This window comes from Triturus cristatus, chromosome 6, assembly GCF_964204655.1.
Source record: "Triturus cristatus chromosome 6, aTriCri1.1, whole genome shotgun sequence".
Taxonomy (NCBI): domain Eukaryota; kingdom Metazoa; phylum Chordata; class Amphibia; order Caudata; family Salamandridae; genus Triturus; species Triturus cristatus.
In genome coordinates, this window is record NC_140589.1 from 31,641,840 (window position 1) to 31,660,020 (window position 18,181).

Here is an 18,181-nt window from a genome sequence, read left to right on the forward strand (position 1 = left end):
GAAAGGATAAACAAAAGCTTGCAATACAAATATATTTTTATAAAACAAAGTGTACCATTTTAAAATCTTTACTCACACTTTTCAAAATACTTGAAAATCATATGATATATCAGCTACAATCCCTTGTATGCATCTTATTCATTCTTATTTAATAGAATCTGTTTAACCACTGTATGGATTTGTTTATGGAAAACAACAAAAAATACTGTCTGATCTCCCATGTTGCCATGATGTGATTGGCCGGTATCAAGCAGTTGAACCAGAAGTGCTCCCATTGTGTCAGCAAAAACCAAAGGAAATGATGGACGGAGTGTTGAACATTGCAAGCACTCACCCCCAGTCAACTGATCTGGGTTTAATCCATCACCGTTCTTTAGCCCACTCTGCCACCCCAGTTCAGACATGGCCATATGCAAATCAGTCTGACCCTGTGCCTCATGGGAACAGTCCAGCCCGAATTGCCAAGCCATGTCTTCCCTGGACCGGAAACAAGCTTCCTAGGACCGGTTTCTGGCATTTCAGCCGTCTTCAGCCAGGCTTGCTTGAATCCAGAGGCAAAGTGAGCAAGGGACTCACGTCTGAGCATACCCTGCCAACTTATGGCGAACAAAGCAAAAACCAAAGGAAATGATGGACGGAGTGTTGAACATTGCAAGCACTCACCCCCAGTCAACTGATCTGGGTTTAATCCATCACCGTTCTTTAGCCCACTCTGCCACCCCAGTTCAGACATGGCCATATGCAAATCAGTCTGACCCTGTGCCTCATGGGAACAGTCCAGCCTGAATTGCCAAGCCATGTCTTCCCTGGACCGGAAACAAGCTTCCTCGGACCGGTTTCTTGCATTTCAGCCGTCTTCAGCCAGGCTTGCTTGAATCCAGTGGCAAAGTGAGCAAGGGACTCACGTCTGAGCATACCCTGCCAACTTATGGCGAACAAAGCAAAAACCAAAGGAAATGATGGACGGAGTGTTGAACTTTGCAAGCACTCACCCCCAGTCAACTGATCTGGGTTTAATCCATCACCGTTCTTTAGCCCACTCTGCCACCCCAGTTCAGATATGGCCATATGCAAATCAGTCTGACCCTGTGCCTCATGGGAACAGTCCAGCCCAAATTGCCAAGCCATGTCTTCCCTGGACCGGAAACAAGCTTCCTAGGACCGGTTTCTGGCATTTCAGCCGTCTTTAGCCAGGCTTGCTTGAATCCAGTGGCAAAACCGGTCCTAGGAAGCTTGTCAGTACCAATACACGCCCGGAAGTCATGGTAAAAATTGTCTTCATTCTATCATTATTAATGCACATGTGTTTCTTCTGGTTCATGTTACTCAAAAAAGGCATTCTCATTTAAGCCAATTGTTTTTATAAAATGAGATTAATTGCAAATCAAAGCAGGATACATTTTAAATGCATAATCATGGAGATCCACTGGTCCTGTGATTTGCGTATAAAGTACCTGGTAGAACATTGTTTATTGTTCCATAACTCCTGAATACCTCCTCCCATCTCTAGCGGGGTGGGAGTCCCATATATATGGTAAGTTCCTCTGTCCTCATCATTTTACATAAGAAGCCTTAACCAGGTTGCCTAATATTTCTTGATTAACAGCTTTGTTTATATTACATGTGTGCCTCCATTACATTTAGAAAGGATGGGTTATCTTATGTATATCTTACAATGAGAGCAAGACCAAAATTCTATAGGCACTCATATGGCCTGTTGATCAGGTGTCTGTGTAGATAACCCACCCATTCTTGAATAGTTTAGGCACAAATGTAATTTAGTGGTGATATAAAAAAAAGCTTTTTTATTGTAAGAAAATGAGTAAACTTTGTAAATTTCCTTTACAGAATCTTGGCCCATTCAATATAAATTTAGAGAATTTGCGGTTTTGCCTCCCCCTCGTTGCTATAACTTCTTTGTTTTTGCTTTTGAGATAGTAAACACTGTTGTGGTTTTGTTGCCCCCCCATCATATTATCAATCATGAGTGTCTGGAAGCAACATCTTTGCATACCTGAGGACAGTGGGGTACAGCTCAACAGTGAACAGCAGAAGAGCTGTGAAGACAGCTCCAGAGAATCCTTTGCCTATAACCGCAATTGTTGTTCTTAGTACCCCAAAAGCTGGAGAGAGAGGAGAAAAGAATGAAATAGGTGGATTTAGGTACAGTTGAAGAACTGAGTTAAGAGGTGAATCTGATGCTGCATATGTGAAGAGAGGACTTGTGAGACATAATTGAAAGGAACAATTAGGACTAACCAGTAAAGAATCAATGTAAGTGTTACTGATCACCAAACAAAATATTTTTTAAATATTATATTTATTAAGAAAGGGAAGTAATTCCAGAATGCAATACCTTGGTAAATAACAAACACATTATTCAAATATTGATATAAGGATAAGATGTAAAAACAGTGCATTGTTCCAGGTACTAGTAAATTCATTAGAACTTTAACAGGGCGCAAAAATGGAAAATGGAGAAAAGCCTAAGGCCAATCTATATGAACAGAGTCACGCAATCCCCACAGACATCATCCATACCAAGAGGATGTGCCCTACAGAGGACTCTGAGTTCGGTAAGATAGGTCTTCATTAGCACAATTTTCTCCATAATTGAGAGTAAGGGCATGTTTTGAGCTGCCCCGATACAGATCATAACCCAGATAGTTGGGTGTGGTTCAGATTCCACTGGGGTGTGTGAAAGAATATCATAGTCATAGACAGAGAGCAATTGTAGATAGTTCATTGTGTACAGCAATTATCCTTTTAGTTCTTCTGCAGGAGCAAAAGTATATTAAGTCTAATTCTACTCTCCACACATGCCCATTAGTAGGTAGAGGAAAATATATATGTGCTTTAACTTTTTTCTTCGGATAGAAGTGCAATTTGAATATAATTCCTTTGTGTGGGTGGCCCTGAGAAGGTGATTCTATAGATGTGTCCACAATTCTTCTTTTCCATCTTGTCTGTACATTTATCAAGTAGTGGTAGACTAGAGGTGATGAGTCTGTCATATGGGATTGCTCCCCTGCCAAGTGTTGCTTATTTCAAAGAGGATCTGAAAGATGACTGGCCTGATTTAGGTTTAGGTAGTAACGCAGAATGTTCCAAGGATGAGGTTCCATGTGTGGACATTTTCTGGTACTTCAGGATGGTGAGCAGATGCACAGACTCTGCTCATAAGCAGTGGGGTGGGTGCTATTGAGCGCTTTAGCTTGCATTAATGAAGATTTCAAACTGTCGACTGTCTAGTATGCTCAGCAGTGAGGCATGGATTACAAAGATACGGGCACACATAAGTATAGAAATTACACAACACCCCCCCCCCCCCCGGTGTTCTGGGTGTTTACTTTTGAATTGGAGCACTGAGGCAGACCCTAGTGGCTATGGGCCCGATTCACAGAACTAACTTAAGACAAAATCCTAAACTGACTACCATTTTAGAATTCACAGAACGCACATACTCATTTTGGTATTCACAGAAGGCACTTACTCATTTCGGTATTCACAGAAGTTAGGAGTCCTAACTTTAGGACTCCTAAATGCCTTCTCTGATTACCGAAAGTCTTAAAGTTAGGATTCTTCTCAGTTTAGGAGTAGTAAAGTTAGGACTCCTAACTTTAGGACTCCTCAATGCCTTCTGTGAATACCGAAAGTCTTAAAGTTAGGATTTTTCTCAGTTTAGGAGTATTAAATTTAGGACTCCTAACTTCTGTGAATACCAAAATGAGTAAGTGCAATCTGTGAATACCAAAATGAGTAAGTGCCTTCTGTGAATACCAAAATGGTAGTAAGTTTAGGATTTTGTTTTAAGTGTGTTATGTGAATCAGGCCCTATCTGCCTATGGGATATTGGCGGGAACATTGTCATCCAGGATCAGGGAGCTTTGATATTGCAAAGAGTAAATTTGAATCGGAAAGTTTTAACATTGTCAGACATGGATTTCCATATTTAACGTGTGATCAATGATATAGAGTCAACCTTTCGAACAATAAGGATTGAATACTTGTGCCACTTTAGTGATGTTCAAGTTATGTAGGACCCGTTCATGACCAATTGGCCCATTTTCACTCAATTTACTTACTGAGGTGTACACTCTGTTCTCCTCGTTGCCTAATTCTTTATTTACTTTCCATTCATAAAGCATAGGCAATAAAGACACTGTTGGAAAACACAGCTACCTAAGTAAGGATTTCAGATGGAAAGAAGCACATGAAAAGAAAATACAACTATATGCATACACATGATTAAGTCAGTGAAAAGGATTAGTGCGACATGCACAACATCAAGAAGAAACCCGTCAGCTTCCATCGTTGCTGGCATTTAATGACTGGTGCAATTAGTTTTATGCTGGCCCTCCTAATTAAACTTGCTGCAGAGAGGCACCTGCGACTGAAAGCACTTCCGGGTGAGTTCTGTAGTATCTCAGCGGCCCTGGAATCATAGTACCGATAAAGAAACCTAATGGTAGCACAGGTGATGGAACCTGATGTGAGGGTAAGATACTTACAACAAAAGTTCACTTGGAAGTTTTATTTATAGGATTCTATACAGTCAGTTTATTCTTACAGAAGGTGTGGGGGAATCATATTCTTCATAATGAAAGCTGGTTTTCAAGAATAAATATTTTTAGCTTTTTCTATAACTACTGAAAGAAGCAAATACAAACTGTTTCCTCATTTTGGAATGATTTGATCTTCAGAATTACGCAAAGGTCTCTGCACTCCCGAGCTGCCTTTGACTTCATGATGTATGTAGTTTACTTAAAAGGTAGACTTTTGTTTTCGACTCTGTGTTTGATGCAGACAAATATGACATTTTATCTTCTTTCATTTGGAAGACAGTTCAGTGATATTAGCTTGGTGGAAATGTGGTCATATTTCATGGGGGCCAGGGCCAATCGTGTGGCCCCTGCACATTGTCATGAACATTTTGTTCTGGCAAAGAAATCCATGGCTGTTTTGAGAAGACTGGTTGTCGCCCACGAGGCAGTAGATTAAATGTACCCTTACTGAGTTAGTATCTGTTAATATTATCTCAATGAGGAGGTGTTCAAATGAAGGTGTTTGTTCCTTTGTGAGATTTCTTCCTTTTTACAAATACATTGAAAATGGAATCCCCCACCTGCCCTGTTTGGTCCGGTGAGGTGCTGGTGTATTTCACAGGGTCCACGAGCTCCCTGGCAGGCTGTGGGTAATCCCTTAGGTAAGGTTTCTATAGGAGGATTAGGTCTAGTTTGCTTTGAGATAGCAGCAATCTCAAGGATTTGTTTTACTGTCAATCTACAGTTGTTGAGGAGGCAGCTCAGGGATGATTCCAGTAAGAGTGATTTGGAAACATGAGATGTTTCGGTTTTGTGTAGGTTGTTGGGGGTGCCCCTCTTAGATCAGGCTGGATAGTAAAGAGGTATTCTGCTGGTTATGGTATGAATGTGAGCACTGAAGAGGAGCATTCAAAATCATTACAGGATTTTTTCTTCTTTGTTTTGGTTTATCATGGTCTCTTTATTTGAAATGTGGTCTCTCAGGAGTTGGTTAATAAGACTTCGAGAGAAGGGGAGGAGGATCTCAAAGTTCATAGCTGATCTTTATTACAATTCATGTTTCTCACAGCAAGATGGAGAGGGTAGCGAGCCAAGCCTGATCTCATTGGATAGGATAATGTCTATATAGCAACTGAGAAATTGGGGCTTGAGTCTGTGAATGTACATCCTTTCCATGAGTGAGCGGGAGGTGATATTCGTGAGTAGGCAGAAGTATGAGTAGAGAGGACATTAGTGGCTGGTGACCATACAGTGATTATGATGGGGGGACGTGGAAAAAAGAACTTGGGCATTCGTGTGGGCATGATGAAATATGGTAGGGAGAGAGGAGTGTGTCAGGTTGAAGGGGGTTGATAGTTTTGAGAAAGTGGATTTTGGTTATGTGGTGCTCTTTCTCAGAATATTTGTGCCCTGGGTTAGTGCATAATAATATGCTTAAGAGAGTGGATTATTATTTGAATGGGAAATGCCCACATGATGAATAATATCACTATCCCCTGAGGGTGAACCCCACAGGTCACTAAATGAACTTGAGCTCAATCCCCTGAAGCTGTGGCACAGAGGAGAAAGGCTTCGAACATGGCAATGTGTATGTTATGTATGCAGCACAAACACAGTAATAAAGGTAAACCATATCAAACATTAAAGATCCCAAATCAAATTACAAAAATAGAGTAAATGTTAATAAAATGACACAAACACATAAACATCTGATATAGGGACAAGAAATAAGTGAAAATAGTGCCAAAAAGCTCCAAGCATCACTGATAGTCTATTGTTGGGTTAGGCTGGGACCTAGCAGCACTTTCAGGCTGACCACGATGGATCATGAGGTCGGATAAACCAAGCAATCTGGCCCAGTCAAGGTCAAGGATTCCAGACTTAGTCTACAAGATAGAACTCAGACTCTCTCAGCAGAGTAAGGCAGCAAGCTGCATCTGGGAAGGTTTCATCAAAGTCGGATGGCCATTGAGTGAGATACCACTAAAGAAATTGATTCTGGCAGAAAAATTCAAATTTTACATGCAGGGCTGTATTCACATTGGTTGGATACTTTCAGTGCCTTCAGCTGGTCAAGATTTCTACCTTGGGGATTAGTCTCTGAAATGGACCTTGGATTTCTCCAGGCTGCAGGATGTGTCTGAAGAGGGTTCAACAGGGTTGGATACCTAGTCGCAGAGGACCAGCTGCGGAAAAACTCCATGTGGGATGATCCTATTACTTTACCCCAGAAAATAGTCACAATTGTGTCTGGTGGTTGGTTCAAGTTCTCAGGCAGCTGGTAAGTGAGAATTCTTGCAAGTCCCAATACTTTGCAGTGGTAAGTCCATTTTTCCTCAGCTCTTCACTGAAAAATCTCATCCTTCTGGATGCTTCTTAGGTCTTTAGGACTTGGTTCAGCAAAGGCCTTGTGCAGGGTCTAGTGGGAGTAAAGTCATTACTGCGCAACTGATTATGCAAGAAAACATGGTTCTCCAACTTGTAGTGGCTCTGTAGCAGCAAAGGAGATCAGCCCTCTAATCCTTGGTGTTCATGTCTTTATCTAGGGTACAGGAAGGGGTAGATCAAGTCCTTCTGAGCTCCTCACAGGTTACAACAAGCAGGGGACAGTCCTTTTCTGATCTTTCACTGGCCCAGAAAGAGTTCTGAGGAGGGTTCTTTGGTGTGCTAGACTTATAGTTTGCACTATCCTGTGGGTGGGTGTGACTTCTGGTTCCTCCCACATTGAGGTAAAACAGTTTGCACCTTACTCCTAAATTTCAAGTTTGGGAAACCCTTTCTTCCTGGTGCAAAGACTGTGTGCCCTCCCAGATGTATTGCCAGGGAAATGAGCAGTCCTCTCCCCTCTTCTTATTGCATTCTGGTTTTAGGAGGCGGTTCCCTCCCAATTGACGTGAAGCCCACCTGCCTGGTCTTGCCCTGGGGGACAAAGGCTTGCCTTCTCCAAGGTTTGATTTTACATTTACTTGTGAAAGGGCAGGGCTCACCATGCTCTTTTACAAGTTAATTAAGTTCCTGGGTACACCCAATTCATCTTCCCGCAATGAGAGAGAAGCACCTCCCTCCACGCAGGTTACTGTAGCTCTTTTGGGTGCAGTTTCACACATTATTAAGGTCTAGCTCTAGAATGCCAGCTGAATGGAAAATTTGTTCTGTAAAGTAAAACGTCATATTAGAAAATGTATTTGCTTTGGAAAAGTTACTGGTATTGTGCTTTGCTGTGAGTTTGTTGCCTTGCCTACATTCAATGTATGTTATTTTGCAAGACTATTCATTATCTGTGATCAGTTGAATTAGATTCCTAGTTGTTCTTATATATTGACTGCTATGTAATAAATGGTAAGAGAAAAAATAATTAGTAAAAAAAGACACATAAAAATGTGCTCTTCAAAGAAACTCACAGACTGGAATTACAATATTTATCCCTATGCAGAAGCCGGTGATCAGCAGGGTCCATGCCAGTGAATGACGTCGGCCCAACTTCTTCATGAAGATGTACATGCTCAGCTTGAATGGTATTTCAATGGCTCCGTAGAGGAATTGGGTGATGTACATGTCCAGCTCAAAGCCTGTTATGTTGAAGCTGATTCCATAGTAGGAGAATGAAGCGCCAAACCTACAAGTGACAAGCAATCATCTGGAATAATCTTGGCCACTCTGTTGCAGTAAAAAAAAGTAACAATCAGAATATTTAGTAGATACAAATGTTTTCCATACCATAAAACTGCTGTACCAATTGAGACTTTCCTCAGTACTGGGGTTCTGAATAAGTCTATGAATGAGTAGTTTGCACCAGTGTTCTCCTCTTTTGCGACCTTACTGAGGACCTGAGAACAATAAAGTACATTAAGAAGCCAGCTTATTTTGGTATTTAGTTAATGAAATTTCATTTGCCTTGATGGCTGTGTCTGCAGCTCATCTTTGTGTTCACTGATTACAGTTTAATCTTCCTCTTAATTTGCTGGATGCATGTCACCATGATCATGACTTGGTCAAACTTTTACATACAAACTACTTTATTAAGTAAATAAGAAGTTCAAATACACATTCTCAGGCTCACTACAACAGGTTTTTCACATCACTCAGTGCTTAATTGGTTTTTTTTGTCATTGATGAACTTGTATTTATTGCTTCCACTACTGTTCTTTTTAAAAAAAACATCTTTATTGGGTTTCTTAGTATGATAGCAAGGCATAAGTACAGTATTATTACATTATTGTCTTGTTTTTCCCCTTTCTCACCCTCTCATGTTGCATCATCATCTTTTATCATGTCTCATTTGAAGGTTTAAACTTGACCCCTTCCTTGTCCTTGCCATACAAAGTATACCAACTTAATCACATTAACTCCCTTCCACCCGCCTCCCGGGTAGTGTCTCAGTCACGAAACTCATGTTAACCCCTCAAGAGGCCGGCAAGTCCTATACACTATGCATTCCCTATCCTGTTTTTTATCTGGGTCCCCTTTCTTCGTCTGTCTCATCATCCTCCTCCTCTAATGACCTCCACAGTGGGGTGGGGGGTCTCTAGCATCCACCATCATGAGTGTCCAGGCTCAGGCATCCTTCTCTATCTTCTCATCTTTTCTGACCCATTTAATTCTGATTAATTCTGCTGTTGCCCATTCGCTTAGGTCTTTTAGCCATCCCTCCATTGTTGGAGGATCGGAACTTAGCCATTTTTATCGCTACTCGCCTCTTTTCCAACACCAGTCCCAGAAGCATGAACCTTCTGCTAAGTTTTTTAGATTTGGGTGTTGGAAGCAGCCCCAATATCACAGTCTATATTGTCTTGGGAATGTTCCATCCTGTGGCACCTTGCATTTGGTTTACTGTATTTTCCCAGCATTGCACTACTGGTGGACATTCCCATATAATGTGAATAAAATATGCGTCTTCTTGAGCGCATCTAGGGCATGAGTTCATGCGTACTGGACAAATTTTGCTTATAGTCCACAGGGTAAATACCGTTGATGTATAATATTATATATCAGTTAAAAAACACACTCCTCATGTATTTTTGTCCACTCCCGATCTGTCAGGGGTTCACCTATTGCATTGTCCCATCTTGCCTGCACTGGAAGGGTCCCTGCCGGGAGGTCATCTCGGAATGCCCTGTATATATGTGAGACCAACCTGCAAGCTCCTGTCCTGTAAAGTATTACCCTTAGCACTGAGGTGCTGGGAGGCTCCTGTAGGAAGGAGGGCCACAGCTCTCAAGCCACCCCTGCAATCTTCCCATAATGTAAGAACTGTCCTCTTCCCAGCTCGAAGGCTTGCTCAGCTTCCTCTCGGGGTATAAATTGTTAATTATTGTATAAATCTCCCTGTGTGAGACAAACTCTCTCCACTAATTTTTTGATGGACATTTAGTCTGCTATCAGTTAAAGGTTTTTACCACCCACAGTGGCATATCCAGGGCATAGGGTGCATGGCAGACAACCTTCTTGACAGCTGTCTCTCATAACGCTGCTACATGTTGAATGATATATGGATAAGCCGCAGACAGCCCTACCCCAAGCATCAGAAGATCTAGAAGCGTGGCCGCACTATGTGTACCCGCCAGAAGCTGTTTCTCACAATTATCATTCTCATCTTATCAGTGTATTGTGTGTTGAAGTTGTGTGGCCATATAATACAACTCTAATCGTGGCACTTCCATTCCTTGCACCTCCCACTTACGTTGGAGTGTGTCAAGTTTTACGGCTTTTGTTTGATTCCCCACTAGAGTTAGACCAAAAGGCTATCTATCTTTGTAAAGAACAGATTTGAGATTCCGAATAGAGAGTGCTGCATGGCGCATAGGCATCTTGGCAGGATAGCCATTTTTATTAGTGCAATTCTCCCCAACATAGACAATGGGAGCTCCTTCCAGAATTGTATAGAGTTATTAATGTCAAGCATTGCTAGTGCACACTGGTTAGCCTCCAGGCATGGGGCGTGTCACACATGTGCCAATCTCTGCAGGTTGTACATAGTGTTCTGCCTTGGTATAAACCTGACTTGGTCGGGGTGTACGAGCTGGGGCATTTATGACAATAATCTGGTCGTCAATATTCCGCTTTGTATTTTGGCATCGAGATTTAGGAGGGATATCGACCTGTAGGATTCTAGTAGTAGGGGGTTCTTATATGGTTTTAATTTCATAGTCACCATCACCTCCTGCTTAGTCATAGGTAGGGATCTATTTTCCAGCACCTTGTTGTAGGCTCCCAGCAGTCAGTAAACCAACAACGGGGCAAACAACTGATAAAATTCCACCAGAAGCCCATCACTTCAGGGCATTTCTCAGGGGTAAGTTCTCTGATAGCTTCTACTGTTTCTTCTTTAGTAGCTTCCAGTATTGTTATAATAACTTTTTTTGAACTATATAAGTTAGTTCCATTGTTTTTAGCCATTACCCAGCAATAAATTTACCAGTTACTGGGACATCCTGAACTTTATCCGTTATGACAGGAATGACATGTTACAACATGCACTTAGATCCTACAAAAGCCTTGGCAAAAGGACAAGGTATACTTCTTGCTGACAAGCTGAAGATTTTAAACTTTGAAAAAGGCAATGCTTTGACTGCCTTATGCTTCCCACACATGAAAAAATAGTGGCCTTCATGACCAAGAATTTAAAACTTGGAAAATATCCAGGGAAGTTTTGTACATTAGTGCGGGATCAAATTTCCCATATGTATGACTTGCTGCCTTTCTAAAGGACCAGTGACAAGTGCTATGCTCTGGATAATTTTACTGTTGTTTCCAGAGTGGAATAAGTGTAGCTTTCCTGCTCAGAGTGAAGAGCAAATGACGGTCTAGGAAGAGTTGACCAGGATATGCATCGTGGACACCTTAAAAATCCAAGGCCCATAGAGAGCCATTTCACCCATGCAATCACCTGATCATAATGCAAATTACCTCCTCACTCATGAAGTAGCAGGGATAATTCCTGCCCTCATCTGTAGTCATCTTACACCACCCACAACTCACCCTGCACATTTTGCTTTTTTGTATCCACACCTTACCGTTCCTGGATGGTCTCATAGGTTTTTGCCTCAGTCCCTGACATTAGGATTGTGGCTCATTGATTGTCACTGGTTGTCCTGATTGTAGAACCAGTTGAACCATCTTCCTAGCTCTTCCTGATCCAAAGAGATCTATACCTAACCTATAGTCACCATAACATGTAAAAGCAGTTGGGATTGGTCAAGCCCTTGGATAAGTGGGAGCCAATGTTTCTATTTAGTGCTCAAATATTGCTATTTATTTAGGCAACTCATCCTTTTCAAGGTAGGCACGCCTACATTTTGGTCTCCCTGGTGAACATTTAGAGGGTCCAGATCCACTGCTGCGTTTGTCCCCATTTCAAGAGCAGTGATTACAGTGCAGATACAACTGGTCTCAGGTTAAAGTATGTCACGAATAATTTGTAGTAAATTAGTATATATCTTTAACACCCATAAACTCCTAAAACACACTCACTTGGTGATATCATCAGGGTTGTAATTTGAGATGTCATCAGTGATGTCACTGATCATGTCATGAGTGATGTAACATGTGAGGTCATAAGCAGTGCATTGCGGAGGCATAAGTTATAAAGGGGTAACTATAACTGCTGAATTTCAATGGTTTTGTACAAGTCAAATCTGAGCCTAACTATAATGTCCCTATAACCTTTGTTTTTTCAATGAATTTGAAAGATTTTTTTAATTCTATTTCCTAACTATAAAGCCCCTATTACCTTTTTTTTTCAGTTAATTTCTAAGGTTTTTTAAATTCTATTTCCTAACTAGTGGAGAAAGCAGGTGGGCCTCCCACAAGCTCTCAGCAATCCTGCTATGTGGGACTTACTTGATGTAACAGGAGGGGTTTTTGACACACAAGGATCCTCAGAATCCATGGAGACTTCATCTCTTAACCGGTAGTGTGCCAGGAGTCACATTTGCAGAGTGGTGGACATTCTATTCCCAATAAGTCTGCCGCTGGTTAAAGAATCTTCGCAAAATTTTCAAACTTTTAGCCAGCTCCGGTCCGCTCCTATCCTGAAAGTCTCGGGGTGATTCGTCAAGCAGGGGCCGAGAGAAAAGGGGGGTACCAAAACGTGTATTCCCCATGCATTTTCCCATAGGACATTTAGCCGCAGCTACAGCCCGAACTGCTTACACCAAATTTGGCAAAAAGGTAGTCCTATATATATATATATATATCCGAGAAACAATCAATCCTTCATAGTGCAAAGACTACGCCGAGCCCCAATTCTTTTTCAAAAGCGTGCTTTAATTCAAGCAAAGACAAACACTGTCCCAACGCGTTTCGGAACCGTAGTTCCTTGGTCACGGGTCAAGAGACGTTTACGTGCATCACATGATATAGTGCAAAAAATATAAACAATACAAATAAAGGACTACGGATACAACTTTCTTTAAGCAATGTATCACCGCCATATTGGAATGGTTTCACTATATCACCTTATACGAAACATAGAGTTGAAAAACAAGTGTTCTCTGACATACAAATAAAGAATTGTTTCATCATCAAATAATATATTATTTAGCCCAAGTGGGTCATGAATGCATAAACAAAATTAATTACACTGTATCAATATATACATCAAATTGATGAACGAGTGTTTCTCTGACATAAGACTTTCATCGTCAAATATTTCTCTACCCTAGTGGGTCGTGGATGCATGATCAAAAATACTTGAAACAAACAAAGGTAACAATATAAGTATGCAAGTGAATTGTCCTGCCCAAGTGGGCTAATCACTACAAGTGTGTGATGTAAGAAGTGATACCATAAAAGGCGTAATATTACTGCCATTCTTTCCACTCAGTTGAACACTCCGTCTCCTGAAAAAATATAAACCAAATGCACCTATCATTAAAATGAATTTTTAGAACTGTTAAAATTACTACACAAACATCTTATAACAAGGCAATACTTTCCGCTTCATAATATCAAAAGATATTTAAAAAAAATTATATTTAAAACCATAGGATGGACATGTGGTGATCAAGATTATATATACTTCAAGTATATTATGAGTATATTTTAACCAAGGTGGACTGCTAATTCTTCATCTTTATTTATACCCCCAGGGGTCATAGTCTCATATTTAATTATCAGTCGAGATTCTAATCTGCGCAATTCCTGCGTTCTGTTTCCCCCTCTTTCAGATTTCACAATCCTGTCCAGGGCACAGAATCTCAATAACCTGCTATCTTTGTTGTGACATTCCTTAAAATGTCGAGCAATGGGATATTGCCTATCTTCGTTGGTTATTGCACGCATATGTTCTAAAATGCGCAGTTTCACCTGGTTAATGGTGCTGCCAATATAAACTAACTGGCAGGGACATATTAGTGCATAGACACAAAAATCGGATTTGCAATTCAGGTGTTTTCTTATGGTGAATGGTTTCATGGTTTTGGATAAAGCAATCTCCTTACAATTGAAGCTGTTTCTGCAAGCTTTACAAGAGGTACATGTAAAAAATCCCTGAATGGTCGATCTCCCTTCAATCCCTGGAAGATTATTTTTACAGAGTAAATCCTTCAAAGCTGGACATCTGCGAAATGTTATGTTAGGGAAACTATCTGTACAGTTTACGAAGGTTTCATCAATTCTTAACACCTTCCAAAATTTATTAAGACACTTTCTAACCCCCTTGGCTTGATTACTGTAAGTGGTAATAAATCTTACTGTTGTGTCCTCCTCTTTTGTGTTTAAATTAGTCTCAAACATTACATCTCTTTTTATTTTAGCTACTTTCTCGCAGGCCTTTCTAATCACTTTTTTGGAGTAACCTCTTTCTTCAAATCTGTCTTTCATCTTATTCATCTCTTGTGTGAATGTGATGTCAGAGCTACAATTCCTTCTGGCTCTTAATAGTTCCCCGTAGGGGATACTATTAATAAGATTAGTCGGGTGGCAGCTTGCTGCGTGCAGCATGCTGTTACCTGCCGTACTTTTACGAAACAGTTTGCTCTCCAAACGATTTTCACAGGATGTTACTTCTACATCCAGAAACTCAATTGTCAGATTCCATTATAAATAAAGCATGATGACTACTTGTTTAAAAAACAATTTTTTCATTTTTGATCATATCATTTATCGTCAAGCCCAGGGGACAGCGATGTTTGTACTTGGGCTGGTGGGAGGAGCAAGTAGCGAAAAACATCAGTGCCTTCAACCATCATGTCGTCCTCTGGGCAAGATACATCGACGATATATTTTGCATTTGGAAAGGTGATGAGACAGAGGCAGTTGAATTTGTAAATACCCTGAATGAAAATGATCTCAATCTTACGTTCACTTACACAATGAACAAAAACACAATTGAGTTTCTGGATGTAGAAGTAACATCCTGTGAAAATCGTTTGGAGAGCAAACTGTTTCGTAAAAGTACGGCAGGTAACAGCATGCTGCACGCAGCAAGCTGCCACCCGACTAATCTTATTAATAGTATCCCCTACGGGGAACTATTAAGAGCCAGAAGGAATTGTAGCTCTGACATCACATTCACACAAGAGATGAATAAGATGAAAGACAGATTTGAAGAAAGAGGTTACTCCAAAAAAGTGATTAGAAAGGCCTGCGAGAAAGTAGCTAAAATAAAAAGAGATGTAATGTTTGAGACTAATTTAAACACAAAAGAGGGGGACACAACAGTAAGATTTATTACCACTTACAGTAATCAAGCCAAGGGGGTTAGAAAGTGTCTTAATAAATTTTGGAAGGTGTTAAGAATTGATGAAACCTTCGTAAACTGTACAGATAGTTTCCCTAACATAACATTTCGCAGATGTCCAGCTTTGAAGGATTTACTCTGTAAAAATAATCTTCCAGGGATTGAAGGGAGATCGACCATTCAGGGATTTTTTACATGTACCTCTTGTAAAGCTTGCAGAAACAGCTTCAATTGTAAGGAGATTGCTTTATCCAAAACCATGAAACCATTCACCATAAGAAAACACCTGAATTGCAAATCCGATTTTTGTGTCTATGCACTAATATGTCCCTGCCAGTTAGTTTATATTGGCAGCACCATTAACCAGGTGAAACTGCGCATTTTAGAACATATGCGTGCAATAACCAACGAAGATAGGCAATATCCCATTGCTCGACATTTTAAGGAATGTCACAACAAAGATAGCAGGTTATTGAGATTCTGTGCCCTGGACAGGATTGTGAAATCTGAAAGAGGGGGAAACAGAACGCAGGAATTGCGCAGATTAGAATCTCGACTGATAATTAAATATGAGACTATGACCCCTGGGGGTATAAATAAAGATGAAGAATTAGCAGTCCACCTTGGTTAAAATATACTCATAATATACTTGAAGTATATATAATCTTGATCACCACATGTCCATCCTATGGTTTTAAATATAATTTTTTTTAAATATCTTTTGATATTATGAAGCGGAAAGTATTGCCTTGTTATAAGATGTTTGTGTAGTAATTTTAACAGTTCTAAAAATTCATTTTAATGATAGGTGCATTTGGTTTATATTTTTTCAGGAGACGGAGTGTTCAACTGAGTGGAAAGAATGGCAGTAATATTACGCCTTTTATGGTATCACTTCTTACATCACACACTTGTAGTGATTAGCCCACTTGGGCAGGACAATTCACTTGCATACTTATATTGTTACCTTTGTTTGTTTCAAGTATTTTTGATCATGCATCCACGACCCACTAGGGTAGAGAAATATTTGACGATGAAAGTCTTATGTCAGAGAAACACTCGTTCATCAATTTGATGTATATATTGATACAGTTTAATTAATTTTGTTTATGCATTCATGACCCACTTGGGCTAAATAATATATTATTTGATGATGAAACAATTCTTTATTTGTATGTCAGAGAACACTTGTTTTTCAACTCTATGTTTCGTATAAGGTGATATAGTGAAACCATTCCAATATGGCGGTGATACATTGCTTAAAGAAAGTTGTATCCGTAGTCCTTTATTTGTATTGTTTATATTTTTTGCACTATATCATGTGATGCACGTAAACGTCTCTTGACCCATGACCAAGGAACTACGGTTCCGAAACGCGTCGGGACAGTGTTTGTCTTTGCTTGAATTAAAGCACGCTTTTGAAAAAGAATTGGGGCTCGGCGTAGTCTTTGCACTATGAAGGATTGATTGTTTCTCGGATTTGGAGGGGTCGCGACCCTGCCGGTAGCCCGCCACCTGGAAGAGGCAGAGATTAACGCGAACCAAAGTGGAAATATATATATATATATTCACTTAAAAAACCATAGGTTTCACACATGTTATAGTTAGCTGGACATTTCACTCGTACAAAACCAATGAAATTCCACCGTTATAGTTAGTAAAGGAAACTATAACTCACGCGACCGCAATCCAGTGCTGATGACGTCAGATATTACATCACTGTATTTAGACACTTATTTACCCATTTTTCCTTCCTTTAACCTTTAGCTATACATATTTAATAAATATTTATTTTACAGAAAGACACATATGTCATCAGTGATGTAATATCTGACGTCATCAGCACTGGATTGCGGTCGCGTGAGTTATAGTTCCCTTTACTAACTATAACGGGGGAATTTCATTGGTTTTGTATGAGTGAAATGTCCAGCTAACTATAACATGTGTGAAACCTATGGTTTTTTAAGTGAATTTGCAAGGTTTTTTAAATGCTAATTCCTAACTATAACGTGTGTGAAACCTATGGTTTTTTCAGTGAATTTGTACGGTTTTTTAAATGCTAAGTTATGTATTTATGATTTTTTTTTTTTTTAAGGTTTTTCACCGTGCGCGCACCGTGCAAGCTCGGTGGGCGCGCAGTGCGCCTTGCGCACTGCGCGCCCACATCACGCAGTTCGTGCCGTGCGCGCACAGTGCGCGCACTCCGCGATTTTTAAAAAAGAATTACAAACTTTTTTGGGGCCCTTCGGGGTTCTCCTGTGACCCCCTGACAAAGGCTAGGGGGTCAGGTACTGTCAACCCTGCCCCCTTTTCACGTTCGCCACCTTCCTTTTCCACTCTCGCACTGAAAACAAACAAAATGGCGGCCGACACTTACTGATTTCGACCGATTCGAACGTTGACTGACATGTAACAACCAATCAGAATTACGCTTGCGCACGTTAGCGTGCGCGCACGGTGCGCGCACGGTGCCTGCCTATAGATATGTATATGCTTTTAAATGCTATTTTCTCAGGAAATACTGAACAGATTTACACCAGACCTGCAAAAGGCACATCCCTGACCTGAGGACTACCTCTTTGCCAAATTTAAAGTAATTCTGTTCAGCCGTTTGGGCTGTAGCTTGGACTAAAGATCCCTACGGAAAATTGCATGGGAAAAACGTGTTTTGGGTCCCCCGTTTTTTCTCAGCCCCCGCTTGATGAATCCCCCCAAGACTTTCAGGGTACGAGTGGAGCGGAGCGCCCCACCTATTTTGAAAATTTCACGAGAATTCGTCAATCGGCGCCAAAGTTATTCCAAATAGAATGTTGCGGATTTCCTATGGAAACACGGTCCTAACTATAACTATCTACTGGCGGCTGCCAGTAGATTATATATATATATATATATTACCTACTGGCGGTCGCCAGTAGGTAGTTATAGTTAGGACCGTGTTTCCATAGGAAATCTCAAA

At 40.5% G+C, this 18,181-nt stretch overlaps 1 protein-coding gene across 2 annotated transcripts in view; it reads right to left on the minus strand.

The window, feature by feature from the left end:
- LOC146813693 (solute carrier family 22 member 7-like) overlaps positions 1–18,181 on the minus strand; it is a 333,280-nt gene that overhangs the window by 26,847 nt on the left and 288,252 nt on the right. For both annotated transcript variants that reach the window (XM_085610181.1, XM_085610182.1), the window contains exons 7-9: positions 8,262–8,371; positions 7,946–8,160; positions 2,015–2,123 (exon numbers count right to left, since the gene is read on the minus strand). In XM_085610181.1, coding sequence (XP_085466307.1) covers positions 2,015–2,123; positions 7,946–8,160; positions 8,262–8,371 — 434 coding nt within the window. The remainder of the gene's footprint in view (positions 1–2,014; positions 2,124–7,945; positions 8,161–8,261; positions 8,372–18,181) is intronic.